At 38.6% G+C, this 20,398-nt stretch overlaps 1 protein-coding gene across 3 annotated transcripts; it reads right to left on the bottom strand.

Annotated features, from left to right (window-relative positions):
• Positions 1 to 198: 198 nt before the first annotated feature.
• Positions 199 to 17,290, bottom strand: LOC306842413 (GTPase IMAP family member 8-like). 3 transcript variants are annotated; one of them, XM_079372648.1, is made up of 10 exons: positions 15,204 to 15,220; positions 14,437 to 14,485; positions 14,218 to 14,302; positions 10,658 to 11,015; positions 10,173 to 10,250; positions 8,419 to 8,472; positions 7,661 to 8,290; positions 7,516 to 7,563; positions 5,360 to 6,541; positions 199 to 5,207 (listed from the first exon to the last, which is right to left on the bottom strand). In XM_079372648.1, exons 5-10 carry the CDS (start codon positions 10,189 to 10,191, stop codon positions 4,255 to 4,257), a joined length of 2,886 nt encoding a protein of 961 aa, XP_079228774.1. In that variant the 5' UTR covers positions 10,192 to 10,250; positions 10,658 to 11,015; positions 14,218 to 14,302; positions 14,437 to 14,485; positions 15,204 to 15,220; the 3' UTR covers positions 199 to 4,254. The 3 variants fall into 3 exon arrangements, with proteins under 3 accessions (XP_079228774.1, XP_079228776.1, XP_079228775.1); XM_079372650.1 differs by lacking the exons at positions 14,218 to 14,302; positions 14,437 to 14,485; positions 15,204 to 15,220 and adding an exon at positions 17,195 to 17,290; XM_079372649.1 differs by lacking the exons at positions 14,218 to 14,302; positions 14,437 to 14,485; positions 15,204 to 15,220 and having other exon boundaries at positions 10,658 to 11,846.
• Positions 17,291 to 20,398: the final 3,108 nt, after the last annotated feature.

The following is a 20,398-nucleotide window of genomic DNA, read 5'->3' as shown; positions in this document are numbered from 1 at the left end:
AGGACCGCCCCCTTTGTATCAGACCTATATTTGGCCTTGTATGGACTTGAATGTAGCTGACATTCCAGCGTGTGGAGGTGCCACACCTGAGATCTGTGGTTTAAACCGTAACAATCTGTAAAGCTGAGAGCTTTGTTACGGTTTACACTTTTAATACTTACATGGAAGACGAAAGGACAGATAAATGTGACATTAAGATTCAGAGCTGCAAAATTCTTTAATGTGATGAAATAAATTAGAGGATACAAATGAAGTGCATCTTTCAGATTATAAAAAAACAACCCTGGATCTTTACCGCTCAGATGGAAAGCAGTCTTCACACTAAATATTCAAACTTTTACCTAAAAGTCACAGCTCGCCATCGATTTGCTCTCACCGAACTGAAAGAGTGTTTCGACTTTGAGCTGCGTGTCTCCTTATATGGACGTGACTGCAGCTCCAATGACTCTTACACAACATCCACCTGAAGGATGCTGGGACCTGAGGAAAATGAGGTGGTTACTATCACGCTCTAAAAATAAAGTCTTGTGAAAGCACATTTGTTTAAGGATTGTACTCAAGTAGACATTTTAAATATTTGTCGGCCTACTTAAAAATCTTGAGTGTTAGCTAATAAGCTAATAAATCCTTCCTTTAATACGGTGCAAACACAGCAGCTGTCTACTACAGAGGTTTTCCTTCATGTTGTGATAATCTGACTCTGCTCTGAAAGTCCCTTCTTTTCATGACATTTACTGTGATGTATTTTTTGCTACGATCAAGTACTTCATCATCACACTCTGTTTCTGTTTTTGCATCTTATGTAAAGTCACAACTTTGTATTTTTAATATCATTACATTAACATGAGGGCTGTAAACAAATATTACTGCTAACATGTTAATGCATCAGAAATATTTTTAAAAAGGGATATTATGATATGACATAGTGCTCATTATCCATCCATCCATTATCTACATATTTTCCCGTTCAGGGTCGCAGGGGGGCTGGAGTCGATCCCAGATGTCATCGTGCGAGAGGCGGGGTTTCAAACTGGACTTTTCATTCACAGAGCTGATTTATAGAAACAGACAAACCAGCCACACTCACATTCACACCAACGGGCCATCTAGAGTCAGCAGGTAATCTAACGAGCGTGTGTTTGGACTGTGGGAGGAAGCCGGAGTACTCGAAGAGAAACCACGCCATGCACGCCACGAGAGAACCTGGAGACCCCTGTCAGACGGGGATTCAAACCAGGAACTGTCTCGTTTTGAGGGGACAGAGATGATCACGTCAGCACCATGCAGCCTCCAACTCCTCATTACATAATGTGAGATTTTTGAGCAGTTCAGGGTTTGTCGTCCTGCTGCAGAGTGCTGAGGTTCATTATATGACTTGAGTAAAGAGCAACATGCTGGTTCACAGCCCTGACCTGTGATCATTGCCCTGAAGCCAGGCACCGCTGACATTTCCCATATTCTCCGGCTGGTTCAGGCCTGTTCAGGGAGTCGGAGGAGTGTCAGTCTGCCACGCCACACCTTCACACAGAGACTAATTAACATGCCAAACACAATGACCAAAAAAGGTGAGCGCAGGAGAGACTTCCTGACAGGATGGGAATCCTCCGCCTGGGTCCTCCTTAAAATAATCAAACCTCTTCGTTTTCATGAAAATCAACATGCAGAGACTTGAAACCTGCAGCAGAGAGAGAATCCAACACGTCTGTGTCGGAGTACAGTTTATAGTTTAGTGGTTATTTAAAGGAGAATCAGTCTGACAGAGAAGGGAGACATGTTGACAGACTGACTGAAAGCAGGTTTCTACATGTTAATGTTCATAAAGAGCAGAAACTAAAGGCTGCAGAGGAAGAGAGAGTGACTTATGTAAAATATGACTGTAAATGTAAACGCTACTAACAACTTAAAGAGCACAACTCAGAATAAAACTTTAGAAACTAAATCATAAAAGGTAGAAGATCTGTTGTGTAATCACTCAGTAAACTAGATGTGAATGGTATATTTATAGGTCTATTAAATGTCACAAAACTTTTTACAGGACAAAACAGAAGTATCATGCATCATTGGTTCAAAGGCTCAAATCAGGCTGTTTGTTTCTCCTGCACAGAAAGTAAAGCATGTTTTTATAACCAGCAGCTCAGACGACTGTAACACCTCCTTTTAGGTCTGACAGAGGAAAAAACAAATCTGCAATTAATACAAAACAGAGCAGCTCGAGTAAAGCAGAGAGTATATTACACTGATTCTAATATCTTTACACTGAATACCTGTGAGTTTTTATGTTCATTTAAAAATATTGTATTAGTTTATAAAGCACTACATGGCCTTGTAGCGGACTACAACTCAGAGATGCTTGAAGTTAATGATCCAGGACTCAGATCCGTCTGAATCTTTTTTTTTTTGTTACAAAAAAATCATAGTTTTATATTTATTTATTTTTTACTATATTTTGTTTGAATTGCATTTAAATTGGTTGGAAGAAAATTGTTTGTAGTGTGGATATATAAAGCTTGATTGATTGGTTGATTGAAATTAAAGCTGACATCTGAATCTTCTTTTTTGTTGACATTATTTTTGATTATCAAGAAGAACAAAGAAAAGCAAAACAAGTTTTACTTTAAGGAATGACATATTTGTGTTTATATAATGTACAAAACTAAAATCAATAATAATAATAATACTATAATAAGAAATTACTAAAATATTTCTTAGAATCCTTGATGTACATTTTTTGAATAAATGAAATAACTTTTATGAGAATAACCAGCTATATGAAACATAAACATACTTTACAATCAAAGATACATTTTTTTTAAATACAAAGATCGAAACACCTGAAATTACTAAAATATACCGACAATAACTGGAGCAATGGCAACCTTGTGTTTGATTCATATAAACTGAACTGAGAGGTTGAATAGGAACAAGCCGGTTTTATACACAGGGCGCCATCTTGTGGCAGCATCTCTCTTACACTAATATGACACGATTTTAGTTATATTAAATGAAGCCACTGACTGAGTCAGATCAGCTTGGTTGACTGATGACTCGTGGCCTCTCCAAAACTTTCCTCTGTGTAAGGACATCATGATCCTGTGCTCATTGATTTGTGGTCCAGTAAAAACATAAAAAAAAACAAATACAGATGGTGTTCAATCAGGGGCCTGATCCTCCTCGTATGTGGTTCCAATAATCAGTGCTTTTGTTCAGAGAAATCGTGATTCTCTCTGTGATAATAAACGAAGTCAAAGAAAAGAGTGACATGTTTTACACAACATTAAAATGACAAGAAATATCTTGTAACTGTTGTTCTTACATTATTCATGTCTGTAATTAAACGCTCTTAAAAAAGCCTATTCAAAGTTACATCAGACCATGTGGGATGCTGATGGCATATACTGTAGTACTAGACAACAAGTCAATCAGCACCAGCATGGTGGACACGGCAAATATCAACATGACAATGTTGTTCACCAAAATGTGAACAAGAAGATCTCCTCAGAAACAAAGGAGGTTTTTACAGGTCCGAAAATCTAGAATGAGATCTGAAAACTAAACGGAGATATGCAAAGCACGGGGAAATCTCAGGAAAATCACTCGCAAGGATGTTTTATATTAAACATTCTATGAACATGATTAATGTCTGATCAATTGTGTTCTGTTTGTATGAGAGCATTGCACACACACAGAACCAAACACATGGCACTGATGCTCACTATACAGACAGGAGACTGGGAGAGGTCATCTGTTATACTCTATCTCTATAGTTTATACTTTATAGCTTTCTAGTCTAATGAACAATGTAAAAAAGACAAAACACAAACTGAAAAAAAAAAAGAAAAGTAAATTTCTTTCTCTGCTTTCGGAGAGGGTTTTTAAAAGATTGTACTCTCTGCCATGTCTCTCTTCTGCTTCCTGCAGTTGTCTTTCTTGTTTTTGCTTCAACTCGCCCATTTCCTCCACGTGTTTCTCTGTCAGTGCATTAAAGGCTTTCACCATTTGTTTCTTGTAATTTTCCTCCAATTCTCTTTTTTCCTTCTCCTCCTGTTCTCTTCTGTGTTTGTCCTCTTCCTTTCTTTTCTTTTCATAACTCTCTCGTTCTTTTTCGTATTCATCTTGGAGCTCTTTAATTTTAGTTTGTCTCTGTTCATCTTCTTGTTTTCGTTGACTTCTTTCTTTCTCCCAAGTCTCTTGTTGCTTTCTCATTTCTTCTTGGTTCGCCTCCAGCTCTTTGTTAATGGTTTCTTTTGATTTTATCTATTTCTCTAAAGCTGAGAGTTTCTGTTCCCATTCCTGTTTCTTGTTTTGTTCCTCTTGCTCTCTTCTCTTGTTTTCTTCTTCTCTCTTTTGCTGTTCTTTCTTTCTCTCCTCACACGCCTTGTTGATCAGCTCTTCCTTTTCTTTGAGTTGTTTTTCTCTCAGTTTTCTCTCCTTTTCTATTTCTATCCTCTGTTCTTCCATTCTTCTTTCCTTTTCTTTCATTTCTTCCTCGTGTTTCTTTTGAAGCTCATCCATCTCTCTCCTCATCTCTTCATCCTTCTCCTTCAAGAGTCTCTTCATTTCTTTCTTTATAGCAGCTTCAGCTCCTTGCAGCATCTTATTGGTGTAGCAGCTTCCTCCATTAGAGCTCACCATTTCTTCAATCTTGGTTATCAACTCACTGACTTGAGTTTTGTTTTCATGATCATGGTTATCAAACACGTGGTATCTTCCTCCACAGTCAGCAAGCAGTTTCTTAAAGGAATCATCACATCTCTTTTCAATGTATTCTTCAATGGACATGTTATTACGCTTTAATGAATCTCCTCCAGTTAGAAGAACGATGGTGAACTTTTCAGCATTCCACCCAAAAAAAGTCTTGATGAGTTTTAAAGTCTCTCTCTCCTCTTGTGTAAATCGGCCTATGCGTAACACCAACAGGAAGACATGTGGACCTGGAGCCAGAAGACTGATGCATTTAATCATCTCTTCATGAACCTCTTCATTGGACAAGCTATTGTCAAACAGACAAGGAGTGTCGACCACAGTGACTGGACGACCATTAACCTTACTCTGTGCTTTCTGACAACATTTTGTGACTGATGTTTGGCTTGGTTCTGCTTCAAACTCTTCATGTCCTAAAATGGTGTTTCCTGAAGCGCTCTTCCCAGTTCCAGTCTTCCCTATCAGCACAATCCTGAGACTCTCTGGACTCAGCTTCTCGTCATCATCTGTGAAATAGGGTCAAAATTTACCTTCAGGGCTGAAAATGTATAAAGTACTGTTTAGATTCGAGACTTTTATATGATTAACAATCAGTTGTTTATCTTTAAAAATAAATAAATATAATTTATAGATAGAAATTAAAATCAATAGTACTCACAGATGACTGGGTCTTTTGTTTTTAGGTTCTTCAGCTCAGCCTGCAGTGTTATGATCTTTTCTATTTGGACACGGGCAAATGTTTGTGTTGTGAAGATGAATGATTCAGATTTATCTTTGTGCATCTTTTCCACCATGTCCAGCAGCTCTGGGATCTGCTGCTTGTCCCTGATGTTTACAACCAAAGATCTTCCTCCACAGCTCTGACGATGCTCCTGGATGGACTTGGTTTCATTTAGGAAGTTAACAACAGCTGAAGCTGAAGGATCTGACTCTACAGTGAACAGCAACACAGTGATGTCATTGAATCGACTTCCAAAGGTGTTCTTCATGGTCTCCAACTCTCCCTTGTCTTCATCAGTGATTGGATCTACAGGTAGAACCAGGATGAAGGCATGGACACCCTCAGGATCACAGATAGAGATACACCTGAGTGATTCCTTCATCACTTCCTCCTGAGGTTTTCCACCCAAAGCAGGAAGCTCCACCAGGGAAACCCAACGTCCACACACCTCTCCCTGATGTTTAACACACTCTGATGAGCTGGAGACTGAATGAAGGCCTGTCTGACCTAAAATGGCCTCAGCTGCTGAAGTCTTCCCTGCTCCTCTCCTCCCACACAGAACCAGGTTCAAAGCTGTTTTCATAGGACCAGACTTTGGGGCGATCGACTCCTCAATGACAGTGAGAAAGGTTCCTTTGTTTTCATGAACAGTTTTCTCAATCGTTTGCATTAATACATCACGGTTGTTGTCAGCCATACTGTAGTGTCGTTCTCCACAGTCTTTAATGAGACTTCTAACAGAGACTCCTGTTTTATCCTCATGTGTGCTGATGACAATTGAGTGTTTGAAAGCATCTTGACCAAACAAACTCAGGATGAACTTCAGTGTTTGTCTTTTCTCTTCAGTGAAATCAGAAGGTTTCACTAACAGCAGCACAACATTTGGTCCAGGAGGACAGAGACTCACAGCCTTCTTCATCTCTTCTCTCAGCTTCTCCACAGAAACACTGAAAACATCTGGAGTTTTCACCACTGTTAGAGACTTTCCTCTCCATTTTCCACTCATTTGTTTTGTTGCAAATGGGTTTTTTATGAAGCTTGAGGTGTGTTGTTCTTTTCCAGTTATTAAGTCTCCAAGTTTTGTTTTTTTGTCGTCCATCCCCAACAGCAGAATTCTGACTGTAATAGAAAAATAAAATGTGACATGTAGAGAGACATCATCATGGCACATGGTTAAACTAAAGCTTACATTCTGTTTTCTATATTTAGTGTTAAGAGGTTTGATGAAGGAGGAAAAACTCATCATCTTCATGTTGGTTATTAACTAGCTTAATCAAAACTTATATCTGTTTATACCTTCACAGTTATTGATATATATTTCTAGAGATGTTAAATCAAAATAAAATCTGGATGTATACATTTCTTGTTTGCTTCCTGTTATAAATTTTGACCCCCTGGCCACGCCCTTTAAGGAAACGTAAGCTTTTGTTCCCCAAGGTCTCTATGATACAAAGACCAAATTTGGTTCTGAATGAATAAAGACTTCAGGAGAAGTTCTTTAAATCTGTTCCCTGTTTATGGCTTAAAAAGGCATTATTTTAAATATACACCGGTCTCTTTCTGCATCTCCATCTATTCCTCTTTCCGCACAGTTTTGGAAGTAAGCTGTTCAGTTTCTGCCTGTTAAAAGGATGTTTTTGTTTCGTGCTGTGCTCATGACGGATTAATGTTGGGTCTTTGTAAATAATATCATAAAAGAGTCAACGAGGACAAGAGCTGGAAATTAGCACTAGCTATATACTCTTTATGCAGCACATTAGTTTAATGTATGTATTGAAACTATATTAAATTGCATTGTCCCTATTAAATAAATGAATTTGAATTAAAAAATTCAAAGTACGGTCTGCTATTTTTGTGTCTAAAGACAACCTTTGTTATAAATTGGTTCTTTACATATAAAGAATGATTGAAAACCAGCACAAACAGGCTCACCCCCTTTTGGGCCCAAGAGGGGTTGTTGTAAGTCTAGCCATAATGCACGCTTACTAAATTCTATGTGATGAGTTACTGGGGGATGGGGTCAACCAAATCATAGCAAATATGGTACTGTTAGTGATAAAAAAACATTTGTCTATACGTGAATGTTTACTTACTTTGCCCTGAGGGACGGGGTGTCACCGTGATATCCCGGCTACAACGACCTGTAACAAGATGACATCATTGACTTACAGCTTCATGTTCTCATGAGATCAGTTATTATTGTGAGTTTAAACACTTTCATTATAACAGATCTCTTACCATAAGAAGTAACAGCCTCCATGATACTGAGCCTTGTTTCCTTTTGTTGTGTTCCCTGAATGTCATCACTGGCCTCCATGAACACCTCACAGCTGACGTGCTCTCCATTGTGCTCCTTCACAATTTGACCCAAACGTGTCAACAGCTCTGGAAGTTCAAGGTTTGCCTGCTCTAAATATCTGTATCTACATTCTCTGATCATGTCTTTTAAGGGTTGACTTTGTAAATGTTTTTTTATGTCACATGATCCCTGCTCTCTGGGTGTTGATATCAGTATCAGTGAATGATCAAAGGACTGATCACTGAACTGTGTAAGGACTCTGCACAGTCTCTGTTTGTGTTGATCTGTGAAGTTCTCAGGCTGGAGAACCAACAGGAACACATGAGGTCCAGGTTTAGACAGTCTCACACACTCTGTCACATGTTCTGTCAGTTTGTCTTCAGAGATGTCATAAAGCAGATCTGGAGTGTTGATGAGAACTAAGTCTTTTTTCTTTATGTGTCTCCTGACTTTCAAACAGCTGTCTGGTTCTCTCTCAGTGTAGAACAGAGTCTCTCCCAGTATGAAGTTAGCCACTGAACTCCTCTCAGACCAGCTGTTCCCCAGCAGAACAACCCTCAACTCAGACACTGTGAAAAAAAAAGATTTAACAATCTAACTCGTTCGTTTTTTTACTGTATTTTGGGCTTGATAACCTACTTACAGATGTGACTGAAACACAGATGTTCTTATACAGATTTATAGAAGTTTCACTCACTCTCAGGTGGCAACCATTGCAGACTCCTAGAGCGCCTCAGGGGATACAGATCATCTATGATTGAAACATTTACATGTCATGAGTGTGCACAGTCTCTTTCAATGCACATTTCAGTTATGGACAAACACGAGAAACGTCTGTGTTTAGAATAATATATTATATGTGTTGCTGCATTAAATATTTCTGCTCAAGAAAAAACACTGTTTTAGGGTTGTTGCTATTTCATCGATCCAAAAATCACAGACCTGCTTAATCTCTATTGGTGTTTATACCCCCCCCCCCCCCCCAACCTAGCCCATTCTTCTTTCTGCATCTTGTCCCATTTCAAGCCCAGCACAGTTTAGCAGATGGCTGTTAAAAGGAAATTTTTTCTTGCCACGCTATGACGGATTAAGCTGGGCTCTTGTAATATAGCTGTGGCGGGGTTCTCTTACTAAACACCCCCAAAAAAGTTTGAAAAACACACAGGCGTAGTCGCAGACTGTGATTGGTGGATTTATTTTTCACCGGCCTCCACAAGTGTACAATATTTACAAAAAAATGTGAAAAATCCCAAACAAAAAAAAATAGAAAAACAATATTTACAAAACAAAACTCCAACATGAGTATTGAGCAAACAAACTTTTCGTCCTCAAGCTGTTACCTCCTCTGTAACTTGACTTCACTCACCCAAAGGTCTCAAACAGCCTTCTCTTTAAACAAAAAGCATCGTTTAAAGAGAGCACACCGGGCATTATGATTTGCATAATATTTCTAAACACAGGCATTTTCTTATAAATGAATGGAGTTTTCACATGTACCTTCGTGTGGATGCCTCACCGCTGACTTACCCTTTTTAACTGAACATGTTATTCACAAGACAGCAACATTCCTGTCGATACATTTAAAACAAACATTTTTTTTTTTTTCATATACTTTATTAATCCCGCAAGGGGAATTTCGGTTTTCACTCTGCATTTAATGGAGAGGTCTCAGAGTGAGGGGGCTGCCCACAGAGAGCGCCCCAGAGCAGTTGTTGGGGTTCGGTGCCTTGCTCAAGGGCACCTCGGCAGTGCTCAGGAAGTGGACTGGCACCTCTCCAGCTACCAGACCAATTTCCGGACTTGGTCCGTGCCGGGGCTCGAACCGGCGACCCTCTGGTTCCCAACCCAAGTCCCTACAGACTGAGCTACTGCCACCATTTCAGCAATCATCACATCACGGGATTGTAATTCAGCGCCACGTCCGCCTATTTACCTGGTGGAAATGTACCGCCTCTGTTTGAATCAGAACGGGACGCTGTGGCGTGCATATCCAACGCCCTGAATGGTGAGTGCGCTGAGAGTTGATATAAATGTATGAAAAAAAAAACAAATAGAGCTCACAAGTGTGCACCCTTGGTCGGATGGAACGGGAAGGGAAAGGAGGAAGATGATGTGTTTAATTGCGTGGTGGAGCATTGGCAGAGGGGAAAGTTTGGTGCGCGTGTGTGTGTCAGCGTATGTGTTGGTGTGTGCGCCTGCACTCAGTGATGGAACCGCTCTGTCACAATAGCCATCAGTAAGGTCCTTTACCTGCTTTTTGTAAACATAACAATGAGCATGGTCTTGTTACCTGCTCTTTTGTTAATGTTAACAGACAAACAGTAAGGTAAATTACCTGCTTTTTGTAAAGTGTCGAGATAACGCCTGTTATGAATTGACGCTATATAAATAAAGATTGATTGATTGATTGATATGGATACAGAGGATAATACAGAGTCTGACTGGACTCACCTGCTGCTGAAGTCGCCATGATGTCAATCTGCTGTGAACATCAGGGACTCATTCAAATGGAAAGAACAACTTGAGAACCTGAGAAACAATTTAAGATATTTAAAAGGGGAAGGATGTACAGTAGAACATTACTCATTAGTGAATAGATCAATAAGAGCAGACATTATTCAAAACAACTCCTGTAATATCATTTAATTCATGTACCAGTAAAGTAGTTTAGCTGAAGTGATAAGGCAGGTTGTAGGAAAGCATATCAGCAGACTAAGTTTTTATTATAGTTAAGAAAAAGAAAAGTTCAAAGGAAACACATTAAATTAACTCTTAAATCAAACAAAGTCGTGTTAAAGGCAGCATGGCCTCACTTCTCTTTGAACAAGACCAAACTTGTTCTGGCTTCATAGACTGCCACATTAACAAATGGGCTGCAGCTGGATGTAACATAACTCAAACTTTTCCCTGAACCCTGAAATCATTCCACAACTCACCTCCTCCACCTCCGGGGACTCAGGTCTCTGAACCACTGATCCCCTCCAACAGCCCTCTCTCCCGACACCTCAGTCAGTGAAAGAGATGTAGATAAGATCTTTAAGAGACAGAACCCCCACAAAGCAGCTGGACCAGACTCTGTCTCTCCCTCCACCTTGAAGCACTGTGCTGATCAGCTGTCTTCAGTCTTTACAGACGTTTTTTCTGTCCTCAAAAAACCAAGAACAACAGGACTTACTGACTTCAGAACCATCGCCCTGATCTCTGTGGTGATGAAGTCTTTTGAGCGCTTTGTGCTTTCACACCTCAAAGACATCACAGACCCCGTCCTGGACCCCCTCCAGTTCACCTACAGGTCTGTTAGACAGACAGACAGACAGACAGACAGACAGACAGACAGACAGACAGACAGACAGACAGACAGACAGACAGACAGACAGACAGACAGACAGACAGACAGACAGACAGGAAAAAAAACATTAGTTACATACACATCCGCTGTCCCCCCTCCCCTCTGTATACAATAATCCCCAAACAAGATTTAGGAGCCCCTATGTGACTAAGAGTAAACATCATTACAGGTTAAACCTGTGCAGTAGCATTAGCATTGGACTTAAACGTGTATAGCATAAATGTACATAACCTGTGAAGGACAGAAAAACGTGTGTTGGTTAAAAGAGACCTGAGAATGCTGTCAACCTGGCCCTCTACTCCGTCCTGGACTCAGCAGGAACCTGCACGTTTTTTTATTTTTTTTATTGAAAGATTTATTTTTGGCCTTTATTATAGAGAGGAAAGTGGATAGAGGTGGAAATCAGGGAGAGAGAGTGGGGAGAGACATGCGGGAAATGAGCCACAGGCCGGACGCGAACCCGGACCGCCCGCGCGAGGACTGAGCCTCAATACATGGGCTGCGCGCGCTACCACTGCGACACCAGCGCGCCCAGGAGTCCACACGTTAACTGTGTTTTGCACCATTACACCGAGACAAATTCCTTGCATGTGAAAAAAAAAGAATTCTGATTCTGAAATGAACCGTAACTCAGTGATGACATCATCAAGGAAGTGCTGGGCCAAACATGAAATGAACATTAGCTCAGTCGCACCTATTCACTCAAATAGGCAATAAATAAAAACAAAGAAAAAGTAACTCAGAAAGGAAAAACCCTACAGTCAGTTTTCCTCAGTGAAAACATCATCTGTCTTAAAAATACCCAGGAAGTTCTGGGCCACACCGCTTTAGCCACATGGGGAACAAAATAATAATTAAAGGATAGTAAGTGCTGCAATGTTATTGAATTGAATTGTCTTTATTGTCATTGTACCAGTACAACAAAATTTGCAGTACAATCCCTTAAAATGCAGAAATAATTTAATTTAACATTAAAACCATAAAAAAGAATAGGCTAAACCTTTATACAAGCATAGGTCAATAATGGCAAAATGAACAACTTTAAAGAATAATGTAATTTGATATAAATGAAGATTTGAGTGATAAGAGAGGAATAAGTGTAGAGTCTAGATAGATAGATACTTTATTGATCCCGAAGGAAATTCAATGTGAGTTCAGTGAGTCTCACTCACTTTGTCCCAGCTGTTAATTAATGAATTAATTAATGGCTTAGTTCATTAACTCCCCAAAAATACATAAACGTGTAGAAAACACTGAGAGATTTGAAGATTAAACGTGCTTTAATGCAATTCTAATTGTTCTTTTACTTTACTCTTACATGCCGCAGTTTCTCTCAGCCTGTCAGTTGTTAAGTCACGCCTACTGTGCATTGCTGTTGGCCAACCAGTCAGCTGACCCCTAGTTCGATAAAAGATTCAAGTTATTTCTCCACATTTTTTAGACGGTGAGAACCTGAGTGTTCATCAAGTTTTTAGGCTTTTTGCATTTCATATAGGAGTGGAAATGTGTACATGTGTAATTAAAGCTTATGCAAATTAGCCATGTTAGTTCTGACTGTATATGAGAAAATGTAAAGCACAGTGAAATGATGGTGACTATAAGACAAAATAATCAGCTGTATGGAATGTGTGTCAATCCTGTCATTGAAAATGGTCATTTGTAAGCTTTCCTGGTCTTCCCCTAGACTGTAAATATTAATGGACGAATCCTGAGTGATGTTAGCTATCGGTAATGGCAGGGGGCTCCGGAGGCTCATCACCCCATTAACTATAACTTTCAGTCAACCTAAAGACAGGCTGAGAGATGGGTGGGTTTTAGGCCTCCTGACAATCCATTGGACTACGTCCAACTGTCAATCATGTCAGCTATGCGCTTACCTATGGAAAACACGCATCATTTCAAAATCTATTTAAAAGTCAGACCAAAACACCACACAAACCATTTTTTCTAGAAGTTGTTGGTAATATAATCCATATTCTCTTTCAAAATGAGCTATCTCACTTGTTGTAGGAATAGACACATTATAGTGGAAAAGTTTTCACGGATCATTGTTTTTACATCACTTACTGTGAAAGGATCTTAACAGTAGGCTTACAGGAGCATGTTTAGTGATTTCAGTTAATGTCTACATAGTAGGCCAATTACCTATGTTTTATTAGAGTTTGGTCATGAGAGTAGGTGCTGATGAGGTTTGAGAATAAAATTGATGTTATCTTAGTAATATGTTATCCAATACCCTTTAAACTATACAGGTCAAGTTAACTTACCTGATAATTTTCTTGCTGTGACACAAAAACAATTCAGAGTTAAACAGAGTGGAGTTGGGGGTGGAACATGAGCTCTGTGATTATTTGTATATTGTTATTGGTTAAAAATCTGTCAGTCAGAGCAATTAAACTTAGACTCTGTTCCTATTGGCTGTGGCGGCTGGGCCAATACTGACTACCAATTTGATAAGGAAAAAAAAGTCCCGCCCCTCTTGGTAGCAGCCAACATTATGGAGGCACTTTTAGAGCAGAGAAATGTTGCTGTCATTCGGAAGAAGTTCACATATATTTAACTTGTTGACTTAAAATTTTGTACTCTGAACATGTAAATGACTAATGACTAACTACTGCAACTGAAATTAATTTGTTAGATTCAGAGTCTTTCAGTCACTGTGTTATGTCACTGAACAGAATGTTGTTCAACTAGTTTAGGTCTGATGTTTAAAACTTGACAACACCCCACAAGAGGAATAATTACATATTCAGCACTGACAGAAATGATTACCTTGCTTAGTTGTTGAATCAGTCCTACAAATCATAGATTAACCCAATGTTGATTATTGTAAAGTGTTCTTCTGTTTCCTGAAAGGCGCTTGTAAATATAATGTATTATTATTAATTTGTCGGTAAATCCTTTTGCTAAGTTTAAATCCAACTGTTCATCACCTAAAAAAACATTTCCAGATGACAGGTAGTCAAATCAGACTTGAGAAAACATGTTGGAAAAGGTCCTCGAGATGAATAAAAATAACATCAAGGGGCTGAACGCATGGAGTGCAGGTTGCTTCAGGAAATGTCTGTAGCTAATATGACTGTGGAATGTAATTAAAAATCATCTTTACTTACGTTTTTTATATCTAGTTTGGTTGAGTTTACTCACCTGGTGAATCTCTTAATCAGCAGTAAAAGTTCAATTCCGTGTGAAAATCAGCAGTAAAAGTCCAAGTGAAGCAGCCACGGCACATCTGAATAAAATGTAATTTTAAAAGATTTACACGTTACAGCATGTTTGTCCATTTGCCCGTGATGCTTATCTAACCGGTTGTATCAAATGTTAGAAGTTAACACTTCCTCATATTTTAAAGGACAGGTAAACCACCTTTGTTTGTGAGGGTTCAAGAGAATCAAGATGTGCTCTCCAGTTCCCCCTGCTGGCAGAAATCTATCTATAAATAAAAGTGTTTTGGTCGTTTGTTGGACCTTAAAGAATTTGAAAATTATTCATATTCTTTCCAAAAAATCGTACAAATCAAGCACGATTTTCCTACAAAAGATTTCAAATAACTGAACAATAAACAACAGGGCTCACAAGAAAAAGGAATAGTTTTGAACATAGAGACAGGAGGGAAACTGGGAGCATCTGGTGGAGAGATAAAGAACAGCAAGCAGCCTTAAGAAGCGTCAAGGTGACTGGTGAATAAAGTCAGAGGTATAGATAGATGACTGTGACAGAGGATAACAAGGCAGTTGTCTACAAGTCTGACACTTTAATCTCTTCATGATATTTAAGAGGTCCAGCTTGAGTTGTCATACTGTATAGTCACTGTATATTGCAGCTATATATAACGTACAATAAATCAATGGGCCCTTTTGTAAATCATAAAAAAACTCAACAAACCCCTGTAGTTCTTGCTAAAGAGACATTTGGTGAACATTGAGTAACAGGGTGCACATGAAGCTATGGATATAAACTTAACATTTAGTACAGTGGTGTTACAATCTGTGAGGTGACGATAGACTTACCTGACAATATACCTGGATAGAAGAAAACATTTTCTGTATTTAACCATTAGTAGGATGTGATGTACTTACCCAGAGTTAGCCCTGAGTCTAACCCTGTAAGAGAAAAGCAATAGCCCAATTTACCTGCATGTAGCTGGTCCATGACAATGAGGTGATGTTGCTGTGCTCACATATTGTAAATATGCAGACATTGTCCGAAGATAATAAAAGGGAGGTTAAACCTACGATCAAAAAAGAATAACAAGGGATAAGAGGAATGGGGAAAAAGTAAGTTTCATTTACATTAACACTGAGGTGAGAAGCAATATTCAACTGTAGCTACAGATTTAACTGTAGCTACAGATTCAACTGTAGCTTCAAATGATGGTCATTTATCCAAGTTGATCCAAAAAATAATAATAATTAAATAGCAAACAGAAAAGGGCTTATTATTTACAACAAAACTCTACAGAGTAAAACAGATATAACAAAGCATTGATAATATCTTAAGACTCAAAATGTCGGCTAACATTCAGCTTGTTAAGCAAAGCTTTCAGTACTCTGCTTTAAAATGCTTTTAATACCAAACAATGAAAAAGGACATACAAAAGATAACCGATAAAAATTAAACTATTGTTTTTAAATTCCTGATACATCACTATAATTTTTGTGATCAGTTAAGATTTTAGTATAAAATATATTTGCCTAGTTTCCAGTCCTGAAGGTTAAACTGACGTTACTAACGGATAAATACAGTTATAAGATATAAAACCACCCAAAGATAAAAAGACAGATGCAATACCAACCACCAGGAACGTAGCACTAAATAAATGAATGAAGCAACTTACCGAACACCACACAGGGTTTAAAGCTTTCTTCTTCAGGTCGTCTCTTTCTGCAAAGTTATTCCTGCGTGTACTGTAACGTTATCGACACCTCGATGATCCTTCACGATTTAAATTTCCTTCATTTAATGTCTTTTCTTAAAGCTGCCTAAGGTGTCAGGTCGTTTACCTTAAAGTCTGTAGATTTATTTCATGGTGTTCTTGTAGGACTCTTACCTGTTAAATGAATCCCACATAGAACTGCTGTGGCCTTACAGTGGAGGACTGGTTTAGTGCTTATAATACTGGCAGACGCTGTGATCCAAGGTGGCTCAATAAATAATCTTGTGGGCCAGATACTGTTTGCAAAGTGAGAGCTCAATTTAGATGTGTTTCTTTGTTTTAAAAGGTTCTTTTTGGCAAAGATTTTAAACACTGCATCATCTAAAACTGGTTTGCCTTTTTCATTTGAGTGAACGCCAAAATATTCACAAAGGGGCGGAGTTTGTTTTGATTGACAGTAGGTACCAGTGTAGTTGCCTTTGTGTCAGTCTGAGAATTAGGCAGGGTGGGGTGACTTCACATGCGGTACTGACAGTTGCCTTTGTTCACCGCTGTTGGTTTGTTTATATCGTGGTATGAAAAAAAGCTAAAGTAGTGATTTAGAGTAAACCTGTCAACCTACCTCCAGTTGTTTTTAAAAATGCACTCTTTTCCCTAAAAAACTTTACCCAGCGGTATTCGACTTTCTTTTACTTGATATTTACCTTCAGTTGGATCAACTTTCAGATTACACCACCAGCTCAATATGATATATTGTACATTTTAATTCAGAGTGTTCTGGATGTTATGTTTCTTGAGATAATTATTAGTTTATTATGAGTTAGTAATATAAAGTTAAATTATTCAGAGAGAAAGTGGGAGAGAAAAACTGTCAGGAGTACTAGAGAGGAATCAGCCATCAGTATTTACACACTCCTGGAGTATGCCATATTTAAAAGTGTTAAAGGAATACGTTCATGGTAAAAATGTAATGGAGGGTATAATCATGACTGTCATTTTGTGGATTTATGTTCTCTGCTACAATTCAGAATTATTAAAGTGCAGCTGTTTACAGGTTTAACATCACTTATATTCAGAGGTATAAAGTAACAAATTGCATTTAGCTTGAATTTCCCTCGGGATCAAAAAAGTACCTATCTATCTATCTATCTATCTATCTATCTATCGATCTATCTATCTATCTATCTATCTATCTATCTATCTATCTGTGTAGTATCATCGGTTACTGAGTAAATGAAATATTCCTACTATGAATGATGTTCCCTCATCACAACGGAGAAATGAGAAGCAGAGAGATCCTTTTCTTGACTCGTTCAACTTCAGCGAGAGCTGCATGGGTGAGCACCTCCATCACAGGTCTACCTGCTGAAGGTGTGGTTGCATTTATTTTGACTCATTTTCTGAAGTCCAACATGACTAAAATAAATTGTCTGTGACTCTGACTCATGGGCAAAAGTGTGTCTGTGAATGCTGTTTTACATTTTTAAACTGGTACTTTAAGTTTACGTAAAACATTATGAAAGTAACAGTACTTTTACTTAGATAGAATATTTTAGTAATCTTTAAACCTCTGCATATATTAGTTCCATGTTTTAGTCATGTTTATTGTGTTCATCAACCGAGCATTAAAAAGAACGACTTTATATCCTCAAATGTGATAGAATAACCTGCAACAATACCTTTGTCTGATTCACTGGCGCCATCTTGTGGAGCCCCTGCAGAGTTGACTCGGTCACCCCAGATTTTGAATCCAGTCTCCCGTTAACAAACTGTCGATCTGTCACCAGTGAAAACACACAAATAAGTTTAAAAAAATGTGTCTCTGTAAGTTATTAGTATGTTGTGTAAGCTTTAAAATATTTACATTTACTTTTGTAACACACTGAGTGATAATATCGATAGTGTTTAATATTAATATAAAGAGTGATCTGTCAAACGGACATTATTTTTTAATCAACGTACCTAGCTTGATTTTTTTCATGACTCACGTCGCGTCAGAACAAATCTCTGAGTGGCATCTTTGAGTTCACTTGAAAATAAAAGTTGACTAAAGGTTTCTAATGTAGTTTCTTTAGTCTGTGCCGCTGAAATCACGTTTAAATTCCCTCTTCAAGAAGGTTGAGAGGAGTCGGTGGGCGAGCTGGCTGAGCCTGGATCAAATGTGCCGGTTTATCATGAAGTTAGTTGGTCGCAATACAATTCACCGGCACCGATTTCTGGAGGGGGGTTGTTGGACAGAGTGGACACTTGACTTCCTGAAATGTTTCTGCTTGTTGTTTTTACTTTTAATTATTAAACATGTTAATAACCACATGTGGATGAGAGCAGGTTATATATTCTATTTATTCTGTGAGGCAGATGGACAGAGTGGTACCGACCGTCCTCCCCCCCTCCTTCCCCCTTCAGATGGATCCGTCCATGCAGCGTCGAGATCAAGCGGGAAATAAAGTAATAATGATATTATAACAGGCAGAGAGGAGTTTATTACTTATACAACTTTAATGTATAATAAAGAAAGACAAGAGTGCTAAGGTGGAGTGAGAAGGAGGAGAATCTTGAGCCTGGTGAATAAAAATGTTTAAAGATTATACAGTTCTGAAATATAATGTAAATATAATGACAGTGAAGGGAAATGTCCAGCAAGCTAAAAGTGATAACAGTTACAGTTCACCTAATAACATGAAGTGTGGTAGAAAAAGGTTTTATTACTCTGACAGAAAGGCAGCAGCTCATTCCCCCTGAAAAGCTCGACTGCAGGCCTACAAGAAAAACGTGGATCCCCTGTGTGAACAGGTAAATAGCAGTTTCTCCTTTAAGAGCTGCATAGTTACCCTGATCCCTTCCAGGTGTGTTAAAGGATGTCAGAAGTCAGGTTTGACAGACTGTTGCCTTCGAGCCTTACATTAAAACACAACTGGTCCTGAACATCGAGACACAGAGAGATGGAGGCAGAAAATCAAAAAATGTCAGTGTGCAAACATGATGACATCCTTTTTTATAGCGGCAGCAATTTTGTGGAAAAGAAAACAAACCTTGTGTGCAAACAGCCTTTACTCAGAAATGTAAAACGTAAATGTTATGTCTCTAAAACCACAGCTTTAGGTTTCTCAGAGCCTTGTTTACAACATGAATGCCAGTGATAGCTCCTCATTGTAATGTCAAAATCTATTAATCAGATATGTTTTTATTGTATTTAATGAAAAACCAAACAATGACAGTAGCAGCATGGTGCTTTCGGCTGAACCACTTTACAGGGTCACTTGTTGAAACATGTTCTAATTAGTTTTCAAGGTTTCCACTTTGAAAGTAAAATTAAAAACTTTTTTGACAGGCATTTCTGTCTCTGTGCAGTGACAATGACACATTGTACAGATGTGTGTCTGCTGGTGTGTTGACTGTCTCTCCCGTCTCCATTTCCTCTACTTTTCATGTGCATGCATCCTCGTCACATGAATGAACTTGAGTTTGTGTTTCTCTTTTCTGTTGCGTGTTCTCGACGCACACGCATGGGTAAAATAAAAATACACGATCCTATCTGAGCTAACAGAAGTTCGTCACCTGCTGTTTAGTTAACCAGTCTTCTATTTCTTAGAACTCAGATGGTTACCGTCTTACCAACCACTAGTCTATTATTTCCTAGCAGATGGAGCTCAAGGTAAAATCCTCTAACAACCAGCCAAGTAGGAACGGTCCATTTAACCGATGACAAGATTTACTGCCTAAAAATCCATCCCAAAGGATAACTAGGTACCCGTTCAACCCCCTAACAGCTTCCCCACTACGTTCATGCTCGGTGATATGAGGTGTGAAAATCATTCTCTATCCTGTGTGCTGTAGTGTGGTGGGTCAATGTTCAACTCCAAGGCTCACGGGGCGTCGTGAAGAAACCAAATCAAAAAAGGATGATTTCAGAAGATTTATTGAAAATTCAAAAAAGGGGAAAAGTCTTTAAAAACTCCAATCCAAATCATTAAAGTAAAAATCATAAACGAAAAAATAAAAGTTACAAATAAGATTTCAAAAGTTTAAAACCAAGTGCCTGAACTTCTACATTTTTTCAAAAGTTTCGGTCTCAGAGACTTAATCCCCAAAAGGGGATTTTTTTGTTCAGAGCGACGTTGAGTCAGTTGGCGAGAGCCAAAAAGACTCTTGATCAACATTTTCAAAGCCATATAGCCAATCTGTCTCTTTGTCTCAAACCCTTGAAAAAAACCCAGTATGTACAGTATGTGTGTATGTTTATGTCTGTTGTGTTTGTGTGTGTGTCCATGTATGTGTGTCTCTGTGTGTGTGTGTTTGTGTGTGTGTGTGTAACCACAGAGGTCCGTCAGAGTTCACTTGGGTCACTTCTAGACTCACACTGCATCTGAACTCTCAAAGACACGTGAGGTTACATGACCTTCAAAACATTTTTTAACTGAGACACGTGCAAGTTCGTTTTGCTCAAGAAAT

This window comes from Symphodus melops (assembly GCF_947650265.1).
Source record: "Symphodus melops genome assembly, chromosome: 1".
Lineage (NCBI taxonomy): Eukaryota > Metazoa > Chordata > Actinopteri > Labriformes > Labridae > Symphodus > Symphodus melops.
The sequence above is the reverse complement of the archived record's forward strand: the minus strand, read 5'-3'. Positions and strand labels throughout refer to the sequence as shown.